The sequence below is a fragment of the Nesoenas mayeri genome (genome assembly GCF_963082525.1).
Source record: "Nesoenas mayeri genome assembly, chromosome: 6".
In the NCBI taxonomy this organism is placed as follows: Eukaryota; Metazoa; Chordata; class Aves; order Columbiformes; family Columbidae; genus Nesoenas; species Nesoenas mayeri.
Genome location: NC_137545.1, coordinates 16,625,390 through 16,645,298, shown reverse-complemented (window position 1 = coordinate 16,645,298; position 19,909 = coordinate 16,625,390). Strand labels below are relative to the sequence as shown.

Genomic DNA, 19,909 nt, shown 5'->3' with positions numbered 1-19,909 from the left:
AATTGTTAAGTCAGATTTTCATTTTCATGTCTCTTCTTGAAGTTTAGAACTAACATTGTCTCTAACAAAGAATGCTTTTTGGCAAAAATGTATTTGAAAGACTGCTTCATCTGTAAATCTGTATTGTGCAGGCAATATTTCTTGGGCCTTACTCCTGTTTAGGATAATTCCTTAAAACATCCTACAATTCCTCCTGTAAGAAGAATAAAGAAATCCAGGTTTATGATTCTGAAAGTTTCTACACTTCACCTTCTGAGGACAATAGCAGTCTTGTTCTATTATATGCAAATCAAAACTTATCAAAAAGATTTTTTTCATCTATTTTTGAAAGATTAATTTATTTACTGCCCACTGTAACTTCTACAATTTCTTGTAATTAAGATGAAGTTAATTTACAAGTAACTGGAGGTTTCATGAAATCTACCAAAGGAATGATACAGGAGTATTGATAATGCCACCATATACTCTTTGGGCTTTGGTTTCTGATAGTATTTTTGTCAAGCACAAAAGCCATTTTTCAGACAAACCCAGAATCCATCCAAGAAAGCAGATTTAAGGACTTGGCTGTCCAAAAATACAGATTAGGGAATTCAAATCTATCGATAATCCTCCTCCTCTGTGGGTTTGGCAGATGTCAACAGCAAGCTTGGCTAAAATATCCACAAAATAGGTGCTGTAAAGCTGTGTTTATTTTTGAACGCTGCTGTGCCCTTTGTGGTATTTTGAAAGTGAAATGCTGAAATTTGGGTGCCTCCATGTGCGATGTCTCTGGGCAAGGATTTAGGGACCAGGATTAGCGTGAAAATACAGGTTCGAGGACCAGGTTGTTGTGTAACACTGCTGGAACTTGAGCAGTGGGTTGAAGCCTGACACTAATTGTTCCAGTTAAGTTTATCCACATTTTCGAGCGGCTCCTGATGGTCTCTTCCAAGCGCAGTGATTCTGTGATTCTGTGAAATGAAGGCTATAGAAGGCAAATGACTGAGGGCCTGGCAGGTTTCAACAGAGATGAGCAGAAGGCTCATTCTGTTTGCTTTGCACGTTTAATTTTCTGTTGTGTACGTTTCCTGTGCAGACGAGGGCTTAGGGTATGTACAAATGAATGAAATGGAGCAAGTGTGAATATTTCATCCTGCCCTAGCCTTCAAAGATAAAAATGTCTGTCTGTGCAAGTTGCCTTAAAGGCTTTATTCTGAATTTTCAGGCACCACTGTGTAGCTGGTCCATATGACGAAGCTAATGGTTTGGAGTGCAGTTTTACGAAAGGCTGCCAAACAAGGCTTATTCTTGAAATTTGCCAGGCGCTGAGAGGACAGTTTGAGAGCAGAAATGCTTTCTGCCCCATCCCTTTGCTGGAGCAGTTTGTTCCGTGTATTTTAGCATAACCAGAAGTGGGGATGTGCTGAGGATAGAGCTGCAAAGCTAAAGGCTGCAGTAAGGGAGGGACTGTTTCCACTCAGCCCTCATTGACCAGAGAAGAAGTAGTGTTATCAAAGCAGGGAGCTTTGCATAGAAGGGACCCTTGCTTGGACTCCTAGGTGCTATGGAGATTATTTTAAAATACAGTTAAAGCTATAACTTCCTGAAGTTCTAGAATCTCAGAAGCAGAGGTGCATCCTGGGAAGTTAATCACCATTTAATTAATCACATTATAATGTAAGTATTTAGAGAGGCTTATTTTGCAAACACAGATTTATGAAATTGCATTGGCTGACGGTTTTCAACAGAGGAACTATTTGAAATGCTGGAGCAAGTATAAACAAATGCTGCGCTTCAGGTTGTGAGAATAACGTTTTGCCCTACAGCAGCTATTCTGCCTTAGCAAAGGAATGGATATGATTATATTGTAGGTTCTTGCCTATTTGTAACTGGAACATAGTGTGATTACATATATGTGGATTATTTACAGTTCTGGTTCTTTGCCTATAGAGATATTTACAGGGAAGCACAGAGATTATTCTAGTTTACATGAGATATTTTTCAATTTAGTTTGATCACGTGGATGTTTGTGTATGTAAACAGAAAAGCACAGGATAAATATTGATAACATATCTTCACTAAATTTGCAAATAATTTAAAAAAATGTTATAACTGGGTCACACGCAGTTCATTGCTTTCTATATACAATAGTGTCTTTTTATTTTCTTTAAATGCACTTTCCCCATTTTACTAGTTTTCATTTTCTAGCATTTATATTTCTTAGTTTCATCCCATAAACTTTTATGCTTCTGTGGTCATCCATAAAACCCCCAGACACCACAGGGGGATAAAAATTGAATTTGCTGGTTTTACCATTCGTTCCACCCTTCATCTCAGTGAAGTGAATATGTTGGTCTATAATCATCATTACTTTTGCCATCTGGCTTTTTCTGTAGGAGCCTCAATAGGAGTTTGGGTGCCTGATGGAGCTACCTGGGATCACCAGTCTGTGTTAGGAGCTGCGTTAATGTTAAAAGAACTTACTTTCTGGAGCTGTATGAGTTAGAGCAAAAGCATCAGTCTGTATGTCTTTCCCTCCCCCCACATTGATCAAAAAGTTCATTTTACTGACATTAGTTCTGTTGAATTCAACAGTTTCAAGACTTGAAACATTTACGTTTTAAATTATGCTTTTCCTTTAATTACTTCTCATGTATTTTTTGTTAGTTGTATGTGTTGAAATAAGGTATTAGAAAAGGTGATGCTGAACAGCTTTTTGCCAGTGTGGTTGGCCTGAGCAATATGTAGATTTTTGAACTGGCTCTCAACAAGAACTGGTGTGATGGAAGATGAAGAAGGAAGAGGAAATATTGAGAAACACCTTGTATAGGTGTGATACTGATGGTATAGCCAAGTCTGTAGATTTGGATCAACAACATATGCTTGATTTGGGGAAAACAGTGGAGAGGACACAAGAAAAAGGAACACTTTAACTAGGATTTTATTATGCAGATGGAAGATAATAATTTACTTCTACCTACTAGTATGGAAAAGTACCCACTTTTCAGCTTTAAGTAGGTGCCTTAGTTGCCTCAGTGTCCTTTCAGTCACTGGAATCTGGGTACTCACAAATGAATTAGAGTTCTTTGTGGGGAGAGGAGGTTAGAATGTGGCTGGTTTTCAAAGGTAAATACCCTGGTTTTGATATTTTGTGTTTGTAAATATAAGGCAAGAAATTGGACTCAGTGTATGGAGACATTTCTGCCTGAGACCAGTAAGAGGCTTTTAGCCTTTTTTTTTTTAGGACAAAAATATTTTTGTCTGTTTGCTATTGATATTTTACTGGTACAACGATGCATAAGGTCAGGAACACCTGTGTATGTTTTTTCACATGATTCCATGATACATATGGCTGGAGTCATCTAAAAAAGAAATTAAGTAAAATATTGAGGAACAAAAAATATTTTCCTTAGAGCTTCAAGCACCTGTATGTAATTCATGCAATAGCAGTGGTTCAAGACTAGAACTTTCTAATCTTTTCATGGTTGACCCTAACAACCTGAGCGAGTACAACATCGTGATCTCCTTGTGTATATGAGCACTATGTTTTTACATGGAGCAGAGTTTTGTAGAGTTCAAAAACTTGCTATTCATGAAATGCCACCCTGATGCCCAGTAGTTTGAAGGCTGATAAAGAATAAAGCTGCATGAGCAAGACACCATTATTTGTGAAGTGAAAAACATGGTTAAGTAGGCTTTGATTTTTATCAATGACTTTTTCTACTTGTCTGAATTTATTGTTGCACCTGGTAAAAGATGGAGAGGATAAGCTGAGGTGAGGGTGGTTGGTTGATCTGTTATCTATAAATTTGACATGACTTTAAGCCTATCTCAGCTGACATTCTGTTTCCCAGCACCTTTAATTTAATTTGAGAGGCTGGGTATTTTTTTTCTTCCCTGAAGGTTATATTTTGTATTCCACAGTGATTTCAAAGGGATAGTTTAAAATGCTGCTATAAAAATGCAGAGATTGAAGTGGTGCTCTCAACATTAAAGTAGCAGAATTACAGCCTGGAAGAGAAGCTGACAATTTGAGAAGCAATAGTCTCAATTTTTTTTTATCCTAAGAATATTTGAAGTTACCAACTTTTCCTTGCTTTGGGTCTGACTGTGCTGCTTCTGTGTTGGTCAAAACCTTTTCTGTTGCTTAACACCCTTGATCAACATGAGGAGCAAGTACAGTCTCTGGTGGCTGGGTCTTTCCAGCCCATTCCTCCTGGATGGATTTAGTGATGTGCTATTGCTGACATTAATCATTCTCTATTGCCTCCTAAAAAACAATGTCAGAAGTCCTTCAGATCCCTTCTATTTCTGCATATTGACTTCTAAGAGACTTCATTAGAAATATTGGGGGACAGGTCATTTGTGAACATTCCTCAATGCTTTGTGAAGCCCTCACATAATTAAAAAGTAAAGATATTCAGTAAAGGAGAATAAATTCACAATCTCTGTTGCCTGACTTAGATTTACCCAAAGATAAACACACTAACTGATTTTTTCATACAGTGTTTCTTAAAACCTGTAAAAGAAAATGCCACTTTCTGAAGTGTATCTAATTTACCAAATGTCTTCTGTTCTGTTTGGAGTTAAGTGTTTTGAGAATTTCAGTAATTCTGAACATTTTTCCTCATTTTCTTTGCTGTAATTAACCATTGGCCTTTTGCACTGTATCATACATAAAGTAAAAAATTGCCTCTGCTCTTCAATGACTTTTTTTCCTGGAATAGCAATTTTCAATGGCTTGGCAATGTCCAGTAGAATTTCATAGCTTAAAGTGAGTGATTTGTGAAGAACTCAGTGGGTTTTGGTTTGCCTTTCTTTTGCAAACCATAAATGTCACAGATACATAGCAAATTAGGAAAGCATCTAGCAATTACTTTAATATATTGCTAATGGCCTTTTGGTTAGGTGGTTTAGCTGGATTTGCATTTCAGCTTCCATCCTCTTTTGAAGATGAGGACTGTGTATAATATGAGTGAAATGTCCCGCAGTCCTTGTAACTGGAGTAACTTTTTATTCTCTCTTCCCTCCCGTGTTGTTCTCTCCCTTTGTTGAGATGTGTCTGCCAAAGGTTGTATATTTGACTTTTTGAGACAAAAGATAGATGGTGATTTAGAGATGTGAGGACACAAGAATGCTGTTCTCTGATAGCCTCTGATGTGCCTCAGTCCCTTGATAATCTTTGGATAGAACCCACAGATACACTCATGTCCAAAGCAGTAATAGTAACATTTATGCAGTACTTCACATTTTCAGCGACATACAAATATGAATCTGTTAAAAAGTCTGATCTACTTGCTGTGCCAAAGAAATGCTAATGGATATATTATATTCTGTGTTTTTCTGGAAGTAGTATAAGTACTGACTGCAGTTTATGTAATTTCTTTTTCCAACAGAATGCAGTAAGTATGACTTGTTTGCAGTGCTGATTTTTGATGCATGCCAAATTTTAACTTTCTCATCTAGAGCTATGCAATTTTTGCAGTGTCTGGTAATTCCAATTGGTGTGAGGGGCAGAGTTTGATGTGGCTGAGAAAGTTTGGTGATCAACTATGATCTTGCTTTATCTAAAACTAAAATGATAAAAGTAATCTGTGCTACCTCAATATTTTCTAACCTGCTTGTGTGTTCTTAATCTCATTTTAGCAACCAGATCCTTAATTTAAACCATATAAATTATTGTAGTTGCCCTGAGTAATAAAAATTATATCACCATAACTTGAGCCTCACAGGTGTTGTATAGCAGATTTACTTGATAGCATAAAAAGAGCATAGTGGGTTATTCTGCTCAGTTCCCTGAGCAGTTTGTTGGCAGGGAGGTGGTGGGTTGACCTCTGGAGCTCATAATCTCTTAGCCCAGGCTCAGCTGCAACCAGGAGAGCAGCCTGGGGCTCGGTCTGCAGTGAAGTATGATATTTATTTGCTGCTGAGTGGTCCTGGTTGGGCAAGAGCTAATGCTACCATCATAATTTTATTTACCAGAACCTGCAGGAGACTACATTTTATACAGATCAGTGCAGGTAAAACTATTGTTGCTCATTCCCTGACAGCACTTGTGCCAAGGAATCAATGTAGAGGCATCATGAATATAAAGCTACAGAGCTTTTGTCCCTCCCGATGGAGGAAGCCTCAGGAAAGGATTTGGTCTAAAATTTCCAAATTAATCCCATTCTCAATAGAGTATTACTCAAACCATCGCATCGCAAGAGCTGGAAGGAGCAGTTAATAAAGCAGCTTGTTGACTTGCAGCTGCTGCAAGTGACTCCAGCTGGGTTCCAGAGTGTTTACACGAAAGCAAACACAAACATGTTTTATCTGACAGGACAACAGCTTTGAGCAATTCATTATCAACTACTGCAATGAGAAGCTGCAGCAGATCTTCATTGAACTTACCCTCAAAGAAGAGCAGGAGGAATACATCCGAGAGGTAACCCTTAATGGATCTTTCCTTGCCCTCTATCCCCTTGCCCCTGTAATGAAGATACTCAGGAAAGTGCACTGAAATCTCTTTTTAGGGAAGAGTCACTTTTTGACCACAGGCCTAGCATGGAGCATGTCTGTGTTGGATGATGTGGCAGTCTATTGTGGCAGACTGTTAAGCAAAAAAAAGTTGGTTTTGGTTTTGTTTCACATTACAAGTTCTCCAGGTATAAACAAAACCCAATTCTCATTCATCAGCTACACTGACTGGCAGTTCCGAGCAAGGGCTAATTATTAGAAGACTAATATTGCGTTCTGCTATTAGTGCTAATTACGCTGTGCTTTGGATTATGAAGTTGCATCTGGGATACACCCTGACAGCGGCCACAGCTAATCCCGTTTCAAAAGAGAATTGGATGGGTGTAACAAGACCATACAAGTTCAAAAAAACCCTACAAGTAGATTTTGGTTCTAGTTTTCTTTCTGTTAATTATTGAAGGGAGCTGTGTGAGCTTTAAATTTAAGATGTGCTTTGGAGCCCGGACTCTGGTGATTGATGGGATTCTGTGAGCGAATGTCACGTTAAAGTTTTAATAGGTTTTAACGGCACTCCCCATGATACACAGACAAAATACCAGCTCACAGCTGTAGGACCTGGCATACACTGTCCCTATGCAAATTGGATGATACTGTTTTGCTGGGTAAACACTTTAAAAAATTAAATAAAGATCCTGCTTTATAATCCTGAGGATAACATGAAGTTTTGGTGAGTCTTTTTTTTAATTTTTGCATTCAGTGGTGAGACTCTTGAAACATCATTACTGTAATTTCCTTCTTGAATGATCTTTCCAACCCTCTGGAAAAAATAAACTGTAAGATGTACCACAGAATGCAAATTGAAAATGAAGCTCGTATTTTATTTTTTCAGTCCTTTGCGCTACCAGTCTTACCTCCTGATGCATTAGCATCTCATCTTGGAAATTATATTGCTGATATTTGAAAAAAATAGGATATTAGCAATATCCAAACAACTGCCAGACTCTAGATGTTTCAGATAGCCTTATCTAAATTTAGCCCTCTTTATTCCTTCTGTTGAAAAAAAAAAAGCCAACGAAGAGCTTAGAAATGTTGATCTGGGATGCTCGCAGGGAAACGGGTTTGTTTCCTTGTGTCCAGTGGGCAGTGGGAGCAGCTGGCGGGGGGCCAGGGAGTGCATGGGAAGCTGACACGGGTGGGGGAAAGGAATGGAGAGCGGGTTTGGCAGCCGCTCAAGGACAGTCCTTTTGCGTAGATAAATGTTAGCAGTAGATGATTGCATTTCTTTTTTTTTAATAAATAAAATGTTGGTAAGCACATAGAATTAAATTTTAAAGTAGTATCTTAATTAACTGGAATATAACTGAAATTGCCTAGAGGAAAATATTCCTCGATTGTTTTCCTGTTCATACATATTTTTTTTTTCCAATAGGGGATTGAATGGACTCATATTGAGTATTTCAACAATGCTATAATTTGTGACCTAATAGAAAATGTAAGTTATATTCAATAATCTCTCTGAATAATTTTTAATGCATTAACTGAATTTAGCTGTAAAGTCTGTACACATCTTTACACACTTTGATTTTATAAAAGAAGCAACTCGTTGTATTAGTCATTTTATTTTGTATGGTAAAAGTTTATTTTGCTATTTTTTATGAGACTGCATGTTACTTTGTTAGAAATGTTCAGCAGCCTCTATGCCAAAAAAAAATCCACAAAGACCCACAAAAAATCCACAAAAAAAACACAAAAAACAACCTTTAAATGTTTCCATTGAGCGCTGTTTTCACTAGCAGATATCACCTGATGTGTTATATTTCTTTTCACGTGGAAACTAGAAAACTCAGTGACTTGTTATTGAGTGCTTTAGGTACAGAAGGTACTTGTATGTAATAAGAGGACTTCCAAGGACTTAGTGCAGCAAGAAGGATAAAATTCCTTAACAATTGGAAAAGAATAGGTTTTAACAATTAACATATAATGTATGCTGGTTTTACTCCCTAACATGGCTACTTTCATTTAAGTTGGAGTTTCTACAGTCTGAGTAAATGACATGAAACTCCAGCATGAAGTTCAAGATTCAGATCTCAAAAGCAGTCTTTAAAAATGGAGGTAATGGGGATAAGGAAAAGAACCAAGCTTTGAGATGGCTTGAAGAACAATTTTCTGGGTTGCAGAAGTCAAATGAGAGAGAGCAGTCTCCTTTTTATGCCTTGAGGGAAATGTAATGGAGACAAACACTAAAGGTCTTGTCTTGAAACTTCAGAACCAAACTGGAATCCTGGCCATGCTAGATGAAGAATGCCTGAGACCAGGAACTGTTACCGATGACACCTTCTTAGAAAAGCTGAACCAAGTCTGTGCCACTCACCAGCATTTCGAGAGCAGGATGAGCAAGTGCTCGCGGTTCCTCAATGACACCTCCTTGCCTCACAGCTGCTTCAGGATCCAACATTACGCTGGCAAGGTACCTGGTGAAACTGAGGATGTGAAGTGGTTTGGGGTGTTGTACCTGTGGGAAGCCAAGGTTTGGTACAAAAAGGAGGCTCTTTACCCATTAAATGATATTACAGTAATGAAGGAAAATTGCTTGAGTCAATAGTTGATCAAAAATCACAATGAGGATAGTGAGACCCTGTCCCAGGTTGCCCAGAGAGGTGGTGGATGCCCCGTCCCTGGAGACATCCCAGGCCAGGCTGGATGGGGCTCTGAGCAACCTGATCTGGGTGAAGATGTCCCTGCTTATGGCAGCGGTTGGACTGGATGAGCTTGCAAGGTCATTTCAACCCAAACTACTCTATGGTTCTATGAAAAAACCCAGACCTGTCTTAATCTTTTCCATCTTAAGCCTAAGATTCGTGATTTGGGCTGAAAGTTTTGCTGAGATGGTGCTGCTCTGGTTGAACTCAAGGGCAGTACTCCTTACAGCAGAGGAGAAAGATGTCGCATATGCTTTGATGGTGAACTGCTTGTGCTGCTGGGTCTCTGGAAATAAAGATGTTGTTTAGAATGACAAAAATTCACATGTCTAAAGGCAAGATATTTTGGAAAAGATGTTCTTTGTCGCTGAATTAGCTGAAGTCACAGGATGGTTGGGATTGAAAAGGACCTTTGGAGATCATCTATTCCAGGGGTGTCAAACTCATTTTCACTGGGGGCCACATCAGCCTCACGGTTTCTTTCAATGGGCCGAGTGTAATTTTAGGACTGTATAAATGTAGGAGTAGTTACAGTTAATACAGTCTTAATACACCCATTCATTACCTTTATGTTATGTATTTGCTAAGAATATATCATAATTGCATTTAATCCATCAAACAGGCTGATTCTTAGCAGGCAGTGGGGTTCTTCGATCATTATTGGCATTCACTTACCCAGAAAAGCAGTCAGTGAATTCCTCCTATTTTGGGAGGAAAGTTGTGTTTTTCCATCCTCAGCTGAGAACATTTTGACCCAGTCACTGGACAACAAAAGTCTGATTCTCCTTTTATGAAGTATAAACAAGTTCATATGAACAGGTTGTGGGGTTTTTTTCAGGAGTGGCAATGACTACTCCTGTCAGAACCATGTGCTCCAAAGAAAAATGCTGCCTGAGTTTCTAGTGTCTTAATGTTGTGTGAAATATTTTATTCAGTGTTCTATGTACTTAGTACACATCTATGTAGAACTGAGAAATTGTGAAGCTGAAGGATCTGTATTACCAGCTGGGTGACTTGTTGCAATTAATCAAACTAAAATAAAAATAAATTAAATTTTAAAAGCCAGGAGCAATCCGAGATCTGCAGGAAGTTGGCCTGGACGCCTCCTGGGTCCCCAGCTGCAGGTCAGAGTGTTGCTTTCATGCTTGTTGTCATTGGACTGTTTTTCTGGTGAAAGATTTATAAAATATCAGTCCCCTGAGAACTGCATGGGTAACTATCTGCTGCTGCAACATCAAGAGGTGATATTTCATATCTCATTTGAGTTAGGCAAATAATGTAAGCATTGGTACTTTGAAGGGAGAAATGGTATTTTTGCTGTTGTGATACGAAAGAGAGGGAAAACCCTTTTGTCAGCCAAAAAAAGATCAGTTTGGAGTGTTGGCAAGTAGCGATGTAGCCGAGTTATCACAGATTTTATTTTCCTATTTCAGAAACCAGAACTGATCAGCTGTTAGCAGTGTGAGAAATGCATCTTTCTCAGGAAGCATGTTCACAGGCATTTTATCCAACAAAAAGTCTTCCAAATGTCAAATTTAAAATGAAAGCTGAAATGTCCTTTGTCTTGGATAGTGAGAAAAAAGAAGAAATTAATTTCTTGGTTCAGTTTTGAACAGATCTGTGTTATAATTCTAAACATGCTCTGATGTGACTCTTCTGTGTTTTTCAGGTTATGTACCAGGTAGAAGGATTTGTTGACAAAAATAACGATCTTCTGTACCGTGACCTCTCCCAGGCCATGTGGAAGGCCAGTCACTCTCTTATCAAAGCCTTGTTCCCAGAAGGTAACCCTGCGAAGATCAACCTGAAGAGACCACCGACAGCAGGTTCACAGTTCAAGGCTTCAGTCGCTACCCTGATGAAAAATCTTCAGACCAAAAATCCAAACTACATTAGGTAAATTACCCTGTGGCAAGGCTTTGGTGAATTTATGTCTAGTGAAATTAAAAAAACAAAACAAAATCTTGATTTTCAAGGGTAAACTGTTGAAATATATGATTTGAACTCGCAATAATAGTTGTTGACACGTACAGTACTGCAAACTTTGTTTGTTTTCCTTCTCAGGTGCATCAAACCCAATGACAAAAAGGCTGCGCACATTTTCAATGACGCCCTGGTGTGTCACCAGATCCGCTACCTCGGTCTGCTGGAGAACGTGCGGGTCAGGAGGGCAGGTTATGCCTTCAGGCAAGCGTATGAGCCCTGCCTGGAACGGTACAAAATGCTGTGCAAGCAGACGTGGCCCCACTGGAGAGGGCCAGCCAGGTAGGAAAACAGCAGTGTTCTTATCTGCCCTGTTTGGTTGTCTTTTTTTTTAATTTAATGAACTTTCAAATATCATAAAAGTAAGTTAAAAACTAAGCCATTGTGGCTCAAGTGTTTTACTTGTCTGTTGTTCCTTAGCATCTGGTTCCAGGTTTTCATAGTCATAGAACATTTAAGGTTGGAAAAGACCTTTAGGATCATCGAGTCCAACCGTTAACCCAACACTGCCAAGCCCACCTCTAAACCATGTTCCTAAGAACCTCATCTACGTGTCTTTTAAACCCCTCCAGGGATGGTGACTGCACCACTGCCCTGGGCAGCCTGTTCCAATGCCTGACAACCCTTTCCATCAAAATATTTTTCTTAATATCCAATATAAACCTCCTCTGGCTCAAGATTATGCCATTTCCTCTTGGTCTATCACTTGTTACTTGGGAGAAGAGATTTTTAAAGAGTTTGTTCACCGGGAAACCCATACTTTTCAGTAGGCTCAACATTACATTTCCTTGGCAAAGGAGATGATTTTAGTGTTGAACGAACCTAGTAATGGAAAAGATTTTGCATGTGAGCAAGGACAACACATGGTTTTTAGAATATATTGCAGCTTTTACTGATTTGGGCCTGAAAGAGAGAGAGAGATTAGTCAAAACGACGATGTCTGGAATGATCAAAATGACACTCACCTTTAATAGCAACATTCAAAGTGTAGGAACACCCATTTATTCGAAGACAGTCATAATATCTTCTATCCTTTCAAGAAAAAAAGTTCATAATTATTTATCAACATCTATGAGATAATACCTCTTGTAAATCAGTTGTATTAAATATGTAATTTTAAATTGCATAGTATCCACATGTATTTTACAGATGATGGCTTGGATGTGATGAGCTTTTCTTAATTATTTTTACATGTGGCCACCAATAGCATGATTTAAACTCCTTTCATAATAGATTAATAACTTTAGCTACAATTGAAATCTTTAGGTTACCTAGATAATGGTGGAAGTGCACTATTGATAACAATAGCATTATTAGAATCCTCATAAAGTTCTGTGCAATTCTTCTCTTTTTCGATAACATTTATAAAATGCAGTTGATGGAGTGTGGAACATCAGCATTTGTCAAACTTGTCAGTCTTTGTTTCACGTTTTGATTTATTATGAGAGTCCTTCCTTTTTTTCTTTCTTTTTATTTATTTTTTTTTAATAGTAAAATCATAAAAGGAAAACATAGGCCATTGCTGATTATATAAAAATAGGTCTTTTTTTCATCAAATTATTCTGAACCTTTACAGTGATTATTCTTGCCTTTAGCTAAATAACCAGTGAGTAAATGGGTTAGGTTTCCCATCTTCTTATGTCAAGCGCTATGTAAGAATTTAAAATACGCTTTCATATACTTTCCATAAATTAATCTGTGAATATGTAAACTAAGGAGTTAGTGCTGGGGGTCATGTTTATTAAGCTTATTTGCTTCTTATTAGGGCTGGAGTAGAGGTGCTGTTTAGTGAATTGGAAATCCCCGAAGAAGAATTTTCATTTGGTAGATCAAAGATATTCATCCGCAACCCAAGGACGGTAAGTGAAAAACGCCTTCCCCTGCAAAATCAAGCCACTTTGCACAAGGACGGCTTGTTATCAACTGCATCGTTCACTGCCTGGTCACTGCAGATTTTTCTAGATACTGTGCTTTGATGTACTGTTGTGGAATATGGCATTAAAAAAGCACTTTTTAATGTTAGACCCATTGAAATTGGTGTGAATCAAGACTGTCGTAGCTGTCAGCCTGAATTTAATGTAACTTTTTTGCACTAACTTGTGGCAACATATCTGCCACTACCCCCGTTGATGTATGTGCCTGCAGCTCTGAAGATGAATAAACCAAAAGGTGTCTGGAGGGGGACTTGAGTAAAAGACAGATTTCTCTTAAAATAACTGTGCTTATGGGTTTTTTGGTCTTTTCTCCCTACTGTTTTTCTTCCTACATCAAACAAAATCCTAAAAATCTCCACACCCAGCTCTTCAAACTGGAAGATCTAAGAAAGCAGCGGCTGGAGGACTTGGCTACTCTAATTGCGAAGATTTATAGAGGTTGGAAGTGCCGCACACGCTTCTTGTTAATGAAAAAGAGCCAGATTGTGGTTGCTTCTTGGTACAGGAGATACGCAGTAAGAGAACATCCTTACTAAATGAGGGGGGCACGTTCTTTTTATTGTTTAATATGTTTTTTCCTAAAAGCTTGATATGATATTTCATATAACCCTCATATGATATTTTTCCTTGATATGTGTGGAGAAGTTTTGAAAGAATTCCATTTTTTGATAGTATTTAAGCACCAAATGTGAATAAAAGGAAACTGAGATTCTGGAGACCACTATTAAGTATTTACTTTGTGCTTAAATAATTAAAAAGCTCACCAGAGCCTGTTAGGTCTGGGAGAGTGGGATTTTGTGGCGCAGCTGGGAAGAGCCTTTTTCGTTGAGCTGAAATGCTTTGCTGCCTTGCACTTAGAGTGCTCTCAAAACATATGGTTAATGGGTAAATATGTTCGGTAATACACATGTGCAATTCTGTGGAATTCAGTCATTCCTAAGGCTTTTTGTATTTTTGCCTTATTTGGAACCTTTGCATTTGAGGCTCAAGAATGCTGCTTGGGAGGATCCCAGGGATTTATTTTAATTATAGCTCATAAGACTCATAGTTCACTAGTTGTTATTGATACAGTTCTAAAACAGTTTCAAATCTCTTTGTAGACTGGTTATTCTGTGTCATGAACCGAGTGGTGCTGCTTTACGACTCTTTCTTGTCTTTTCATCAGTTAGTAAATAACATTGACTTATATGACAAAAAAAAAAGTATTCTTTTTAAGTTTTAAAACAATTCTTAAACATCTTAGCTGCATTTTGCTATTGTGTGCTTATCAGGAAGCTTGATAAAATATATGATATGGAAAGGAAGAAGCTGCAGAATTGACAATCGCAGTTTTTCATTTAAGCACTTCTGTTTATCATCTTGAAAGCCAGTAGTGTTTGGTTCAGTTATCTTGGATAATTTCAAAAAAGTAAAATCTCTCCTGTAAAACCTCTCCTCTCTGAACTTTTAGTATTGAACGCACTGTTTCTATGAACAGCATCATTACAGAGTTGCATTGTGCCCATATGGCTTCATTATGATCTCATACGTTCTGGATGAATTAAAAATGGAGTTGCCTCAGCTAGCTTGGCACAACTGTTACTATAAAGAAAACAACTACATGACAAAGTACACATGATTTTTATTTAACTTGTTGCCAGGTCTTTCAACTATTGTCCACTTAGGCTTATACTTAGTCTTACACTAACCACTAGTCTGGTGGAGAACTTCTAAAAAGGAAGGAAAACACTCAGCTGTCCAGGAAGTTAATTGTTCAAACTGGCATACTTGGATAATACTCCAGCATGTCGCTGGGGTTTTTTCCCAATTCCTAAGTTATCATCAGCATTTAGTGTTACAAAGGGACTGTGGGTAATAGGAACAGCACAAGTCTTATGAAAAGATGGTAAAAAGCTTAGCCAACAAACCTGAGCGTTTGTGATGGTTTGTGTACTACTCTGTTGGCAGGAAAGACAAAGCTGTCACTGTTAGTATTTAATCCATGTCACTTTTGTGCTGCTGACCATGAACTTAGTGTTTCTGTAAACACAGAGTGACATTGTCCATCCAGCATTGTTGATATGCTTTGTTTCCCCTGGAGATGAGCACAGAATCTACACTTTGATCTGCTTGGTCAAAATGTATTCACTTTTTGTATTTAGTGCTTGTATCCTTAATCTTATTTTCACAAATGTTAGTAATGAAAGTTTTACTATACAATATTTTACAGTTGCAATATTCTGTTCTAAGCAGCGCATATTTGTTTCCAATACAGCAACAGAAAAAGTACCAGAAGATCAAGAGTTCGGCTATTATAGTGCAGTCTTACATCAGAGGATGGAAGGTGAGTCTCCCGTTACTGCAGCTGGGTCTGCACTGTGAGAATCATAGAAACACAGAACGATTTGGGTTGAAGGGACCTTCCAAGCTCATCCAGTCCAACCGCTGCCATGAGCAGAGACATCTTCACCCAGACCAGGTTGCTCAGAGCCCCGTCCAGCCTGGCCTGGGATGTCTCCACGGATGGGGCATCCGCCACCTCTCTGGGCAACCTGGGGACAGGATCTCATCACCCTCAGTGTAAAAATGTAAGGTGAGCAGCAGGTCTGAAAACAACATTTCAAGTGCAGTGAGCCTTCTGACCTTCCTACCTTCTGTCTATTGAGCTGTGGCTGTGCCGTAGCTGTTAAACACTCGTGTTTGCCATAGAAGAGGTGAGTTTGGGATATTTGCTGGTAGCCTGGGCTCAAAATCCCTGCAAACAGTGCAGACTGGCACCACGCTAAACTACTGGGTTATCCTTGGGGCGTCTTCTGGCAGAGAATTTGGAGAGAGGTGCCCTCTTTCCATGGGCTGGAGCGTGAATGAGTGAGTCTGGTGTTCAGAGCAATCCCAGGTACGCACTAATCAGTCAGGCCAGAGAGGAATGGTCCAGGGCTCTGCCACTGGCCTTATGAAAACTGACTTTGGACTGATTTGGAAGAAATAAGTCATGGTTGGCAGTTATTTTACAGTTAACAGAAGGAACAAAATTGAAAGCAGGCTTAAAATAAAGCATTTGGGTCACCAGTCCTCAATCCTCTTGCTGCTCAGTGTGTTGTACTCAACTTGTGTTGAGCAAGTACGTTATGGCTGTTTGCATGTCCTCTGTCGCAATTTGCTACAACTTTGCTGCTTCTCTGAGAGTTTTGAGCTTTGTGAAGGGATAATCCTGCAGTCATAGCAGAAACTGAAGGAGTGATGCTGTCAAACCAGGTAAAAATGAGGTTAACAGCTCACATGAAAGCAGCCACAGTGCTTAAAGCATCTACTGCTGTCCAGCTTCAGAAAAAAATGTCCCCGGGCTCTTCTATTTTCTTACTAACATTTCTCCACCCCGTGAAATGTGGCTTTCTCCTCTATTTAGGGAAGAGGAACTGCCTTTAAATCTAGAGTCCATTCCCCTCCTGTCAGCCGGGGAAAGAAGGGGATGCAGTTACTTGCTATAGGTGTAAACAGCCCTCTTCTGCCCAGAAGGCTTTAATTTTGCTATTGTAATTTAATTTCACTTTTTTTCCTTGATTTTTACATTTTGTTATTTTGTGTAAACTAGTTAAAAACATCCTTTCAGTCTGACTGTCAATGTGCTGTCTTCTCCCATGAGCATTATTTGAAGAAAACTGGGTAAAAGCATAATCTCATCTGGAGTTACGGTTTTCTGTTTGTCATTGGAGAACACGCTCTTTCGGGGTAGCACTGCCATGGATAAAACCTTGGTATGACAGCAGCCTTAAGTGTGACCGAGAGCCAGGCACTTGATTTGTGATTCATTCTTTATTGCAGTCTAAATGGATAAGACATGTACTGTGTAGAGGAAGAGTATTGTTGCTTTTGTGCAGACAGACATATCAATATCTCAGATGATGCAGTAAATATGGGAGAAAACTAAATGTTGAACTAAGATTCCCTGAACTGCCAGTCCTGAGCTCTTGCTTGTGCACAGAATCTTCCCTGGAACAGTGAATATTAGGCTGCAGAGCATTAATTAATTTATTTTCCTGGGGATTTGGAGACATTATGTTTTGGTTTTACAGGTTGCAGTGACTTAGTTGAAAATCATTAAGAAATTATAGTTATTTATTTGAATAAAATAATGTTTTTAATTGTTTATAGGCTCGGAAGCTTCTTCGGGAACTTAAGCATCAGAAGCGTTGTAACGAGGCTGCCACAATAATTGCCGCTTACTGGCATGGTACCCAGGTAAGAAAGTGGCAACAAATCGTGCACATAATTGTCTCTACATAGAGTGAAGAAGGCCCTTCAGGATAAAGTTATCTGGGAATATTTTCAGCAGCTTAAACTACCAATTTTTATGTTTCTCTTTGCAGCTAACATGTTTTAGCTGGTGCAATCCGGGAAGCTGGGACGCGCTTTAATATTTGCTATTTGTAGTGACTGGTTTCTTTCTTTCTTTCTGGCACCACTGGGAACTTTGCAGTAGCCTTTTCTTTCCTAAGCCTTTCTATATCCCGTTTCCAAATGCATCACAGGCGCGAAGGGAACTGAGACGGCTGAAGGAGGAGGCTAGAAATAAACATGCTATTGCTGTTATTTGGGCTTTCTGGCTTGGATATAAGGTACTTCATGCACATATCACATGCCTCCCTTCATTACCCAACAATACCAACATTTCATCAGTAGTAAATAGTGATAATTAATAACTAATACAATTTACTTTAGAATAATAGAGCATGATCATTGATTCCTTCCATTTCCATTCATGCCACACTTAATAAATCTGACAACATTCTGTCTGTCAGTTTTTTGTAGAGTAGGAAATTCTTTGCATGGCAGCCAAGTAGTGATTTGCACTAACAAGCCATTAGGCTAGATTAAAAATGACTAGACTATGGTATTCTCAAATTCAGAAATGCATTTAACTCCATGTAAATTTGCAAAGCATGGTTTGCGGGGGGAGAGAAGGTCGGGGATTTTTTTAGTGTGTTTTTTCCCCCCCCCCAACAAGTGCTTTCAGTGACACTGTATTAGCTATTTAATTGAGATTTTCACCAGGCTGTATATTCTGCACCCTGGACAGTCTTCACTTACAAGTTCAAACCAACGCTATTAAGTTTTACTAAATTTTAGTTTTAATTGGTTTAATTGATTCTCTGGCTGTGATTTGAACCAGTAAGAAAATTTCAGTAAGTACAAGCACAATTTTATGACCTGATCTTTGAGCAGAAAATGATGTTAGTTTGCAATTCTAAACTTACAGCCCTAGAAAAATCCCAGGAATTCCAACATCAGCTGTTTGTTTTCAGAAGCAAAGTCCCACTGAAAGATTCTTGTTAATCCCCAGCCTGCAATCGTGGGTTATGTGAACATTTGAAATGCTGTTTGCTAGAGGTCAAAATTTTCTTTGTTTAAATCAATTAATTTGTAATGTAGTTGAAAACTTTATTCAGTAAATATTTTACATTTAAAACATCTTCCAGTTATTATTTAGGTTGGAGGGTGGCGGGGCTGTTGTCAGAACACCTGGCCAACTAGATGGATAAATGTGCTCAAATGACATCTGTGGTATAATGCTTAATTTGACCCTTGCTTTTTTTATATAGATATATTAGATTTGTATTAGATTTCTAAAGAATCCAAACAAACACATACAGAATTTTCCTGATACTAGAGAGACTTTGCATCTTTTCAGTTCTAGCTTGATATTTAGGTATCTATGAAATTTGACCGACACGCTGCTTCCTCTGCATTTGTTTAAATGCAATATATTGATAATTTATTTTCTTTTTAATCAGAATTCCATTCACCAAAAAATTGCTCAGTACTGTGGAAGTGGTATTTACTTTCCCAGTTTTAAGACGTTCTTCAGAATTAAGGAGGATGCATCCAGAAAGCAATACAAAGTGTATTAACTGTGTTAGAGCTCCTCACGTAATTTAATTTACTGCTAGGGTTAGGTAAGGTTGTGGTTGAACTCGATGATCCTGAGGGTCTCTTCCAACTGAAATGATTCTGTGATTAATTATTTAGCAGATTTAGATAACTCTTAACATGTTTTACTAACTATTTTTATCAATTGGCTCATAGGAACTTCATGAAAAATTGCCTCCTTATTCCTTAAATATAAATTATATATACATATATATATATTTAAAGATAATCTAAATTGAATTAAGATTAGAAAAAGAATTATAGTATCTGATAAAAGATAAAACTTGTTTTAACTTGTGCGATGTTTTATCTTTTCCAAGGAGAATATTTAAAACTAAATTTCTGAAAGTTCTCTTCAGATAAGTATAGACCTCAAGTACTCTGTTTCCTTCCTTTTCACAAAAGAGACAAATATTCTGCAGATCTCTTGTTTTTCCTGTATAGTAGGAGGTTTTGTTCCAAGCGGATGAGTGACAAATATTCTCGATGAGAGCCGATATCTAACACAAATTAACCTTTCTAGTTACATCAGAAACATGTCAGTGGCACAGGCTGGAAGTGCTTCTGCATATACCCTGTTTCCCTGAAAATAAGACCTACCCCAAAAATAATTTTGGATTATTCCAAAATATTTGGATTTTTCAGGGTTTTTGAGGATGCTCAAAATATAAGCCCTACTCCAAAAATAAGCCCCAGCTACAGTTAATTAAAAAAATCAATTTAAATAGTGTCCAGGCAGCTATACATATAAAAAAGTAAAGTTAATTGGCAATAGAATGCAGCAGGACAGATGTAACAGAATGTGATGACATGACTATATTTGAATAAATGTTGATTTTCTTGTTCAAGAATAAATGTAGATTGTTGTTCATGGAAAAACAAAACATCCCTTGAAAGTAAGACCTAACACATCTTTTGGAGCAAAAATTAAATAAGACCCTGTCTTAT

At 38.2% G+C, this 19,909-nt stretch overlaps 1 protein-coding gene across 4 annotated transcripts in view; it reads left to right on the top strand.

Annotated features, from left to right (window-relative positions):
• Positions 1 to 19,909, top strand: part of MYO1B (myosin IB) — a gene marked incomplete at its 3' end in the record, with an annotated part of 86,364 nt that overhangs the window by 53,578 nt on the left and 12,877 nt on the right. For 2 of the 4 annotated variants that reach the window (XM_080347093.1, XM_080347092.1), the window contains exons 13-22: positions 6,302 to 6,406; positions 7,868 to 7,930; positions 8,705 to 8,905; positions 10,807 to 11,033; positions 11,202 to 11,402; positions 12,886 to 12,979; positions 13,420 to 13,569; positions 15,309 to 15,377; positions 17,186 to 17,272; positions 17,563 to 17,649. In XM_080347093.1, coding sequence (XP_080203219.1) covers positions 6,302 to 6,406; positions 7,868 to 7,930; positions 8,705 to 8,905; positions 10,807 to 11,033; positions 11,202 to 11,402; positions 12,886 to 12,979; positions 13,420 to 13,569; positions 15,309 to 15,377; positions 17,186 to 17,272; positions 17,563 to 17,649 — 1,284 coding nt within the window. The remainder of the gene's footprint in view (positions 1 to 6,301; positions 6,407 to 7,867; positions 7,931 to 8,704; positions 8,906 to 10,806; positions 11,034 to 11,201; positions 11,403 to 12,885; positions 12,980 to 13,419; positions 13,570 to 15,308; positions 15,378 to 17,185; positions 17,273 to 17,562; positions 17,650 to 19,909) is intronic. The other 2 variants (XM_080347095.1, XM_080347094.1) reach the window with 1 other exon arrangement.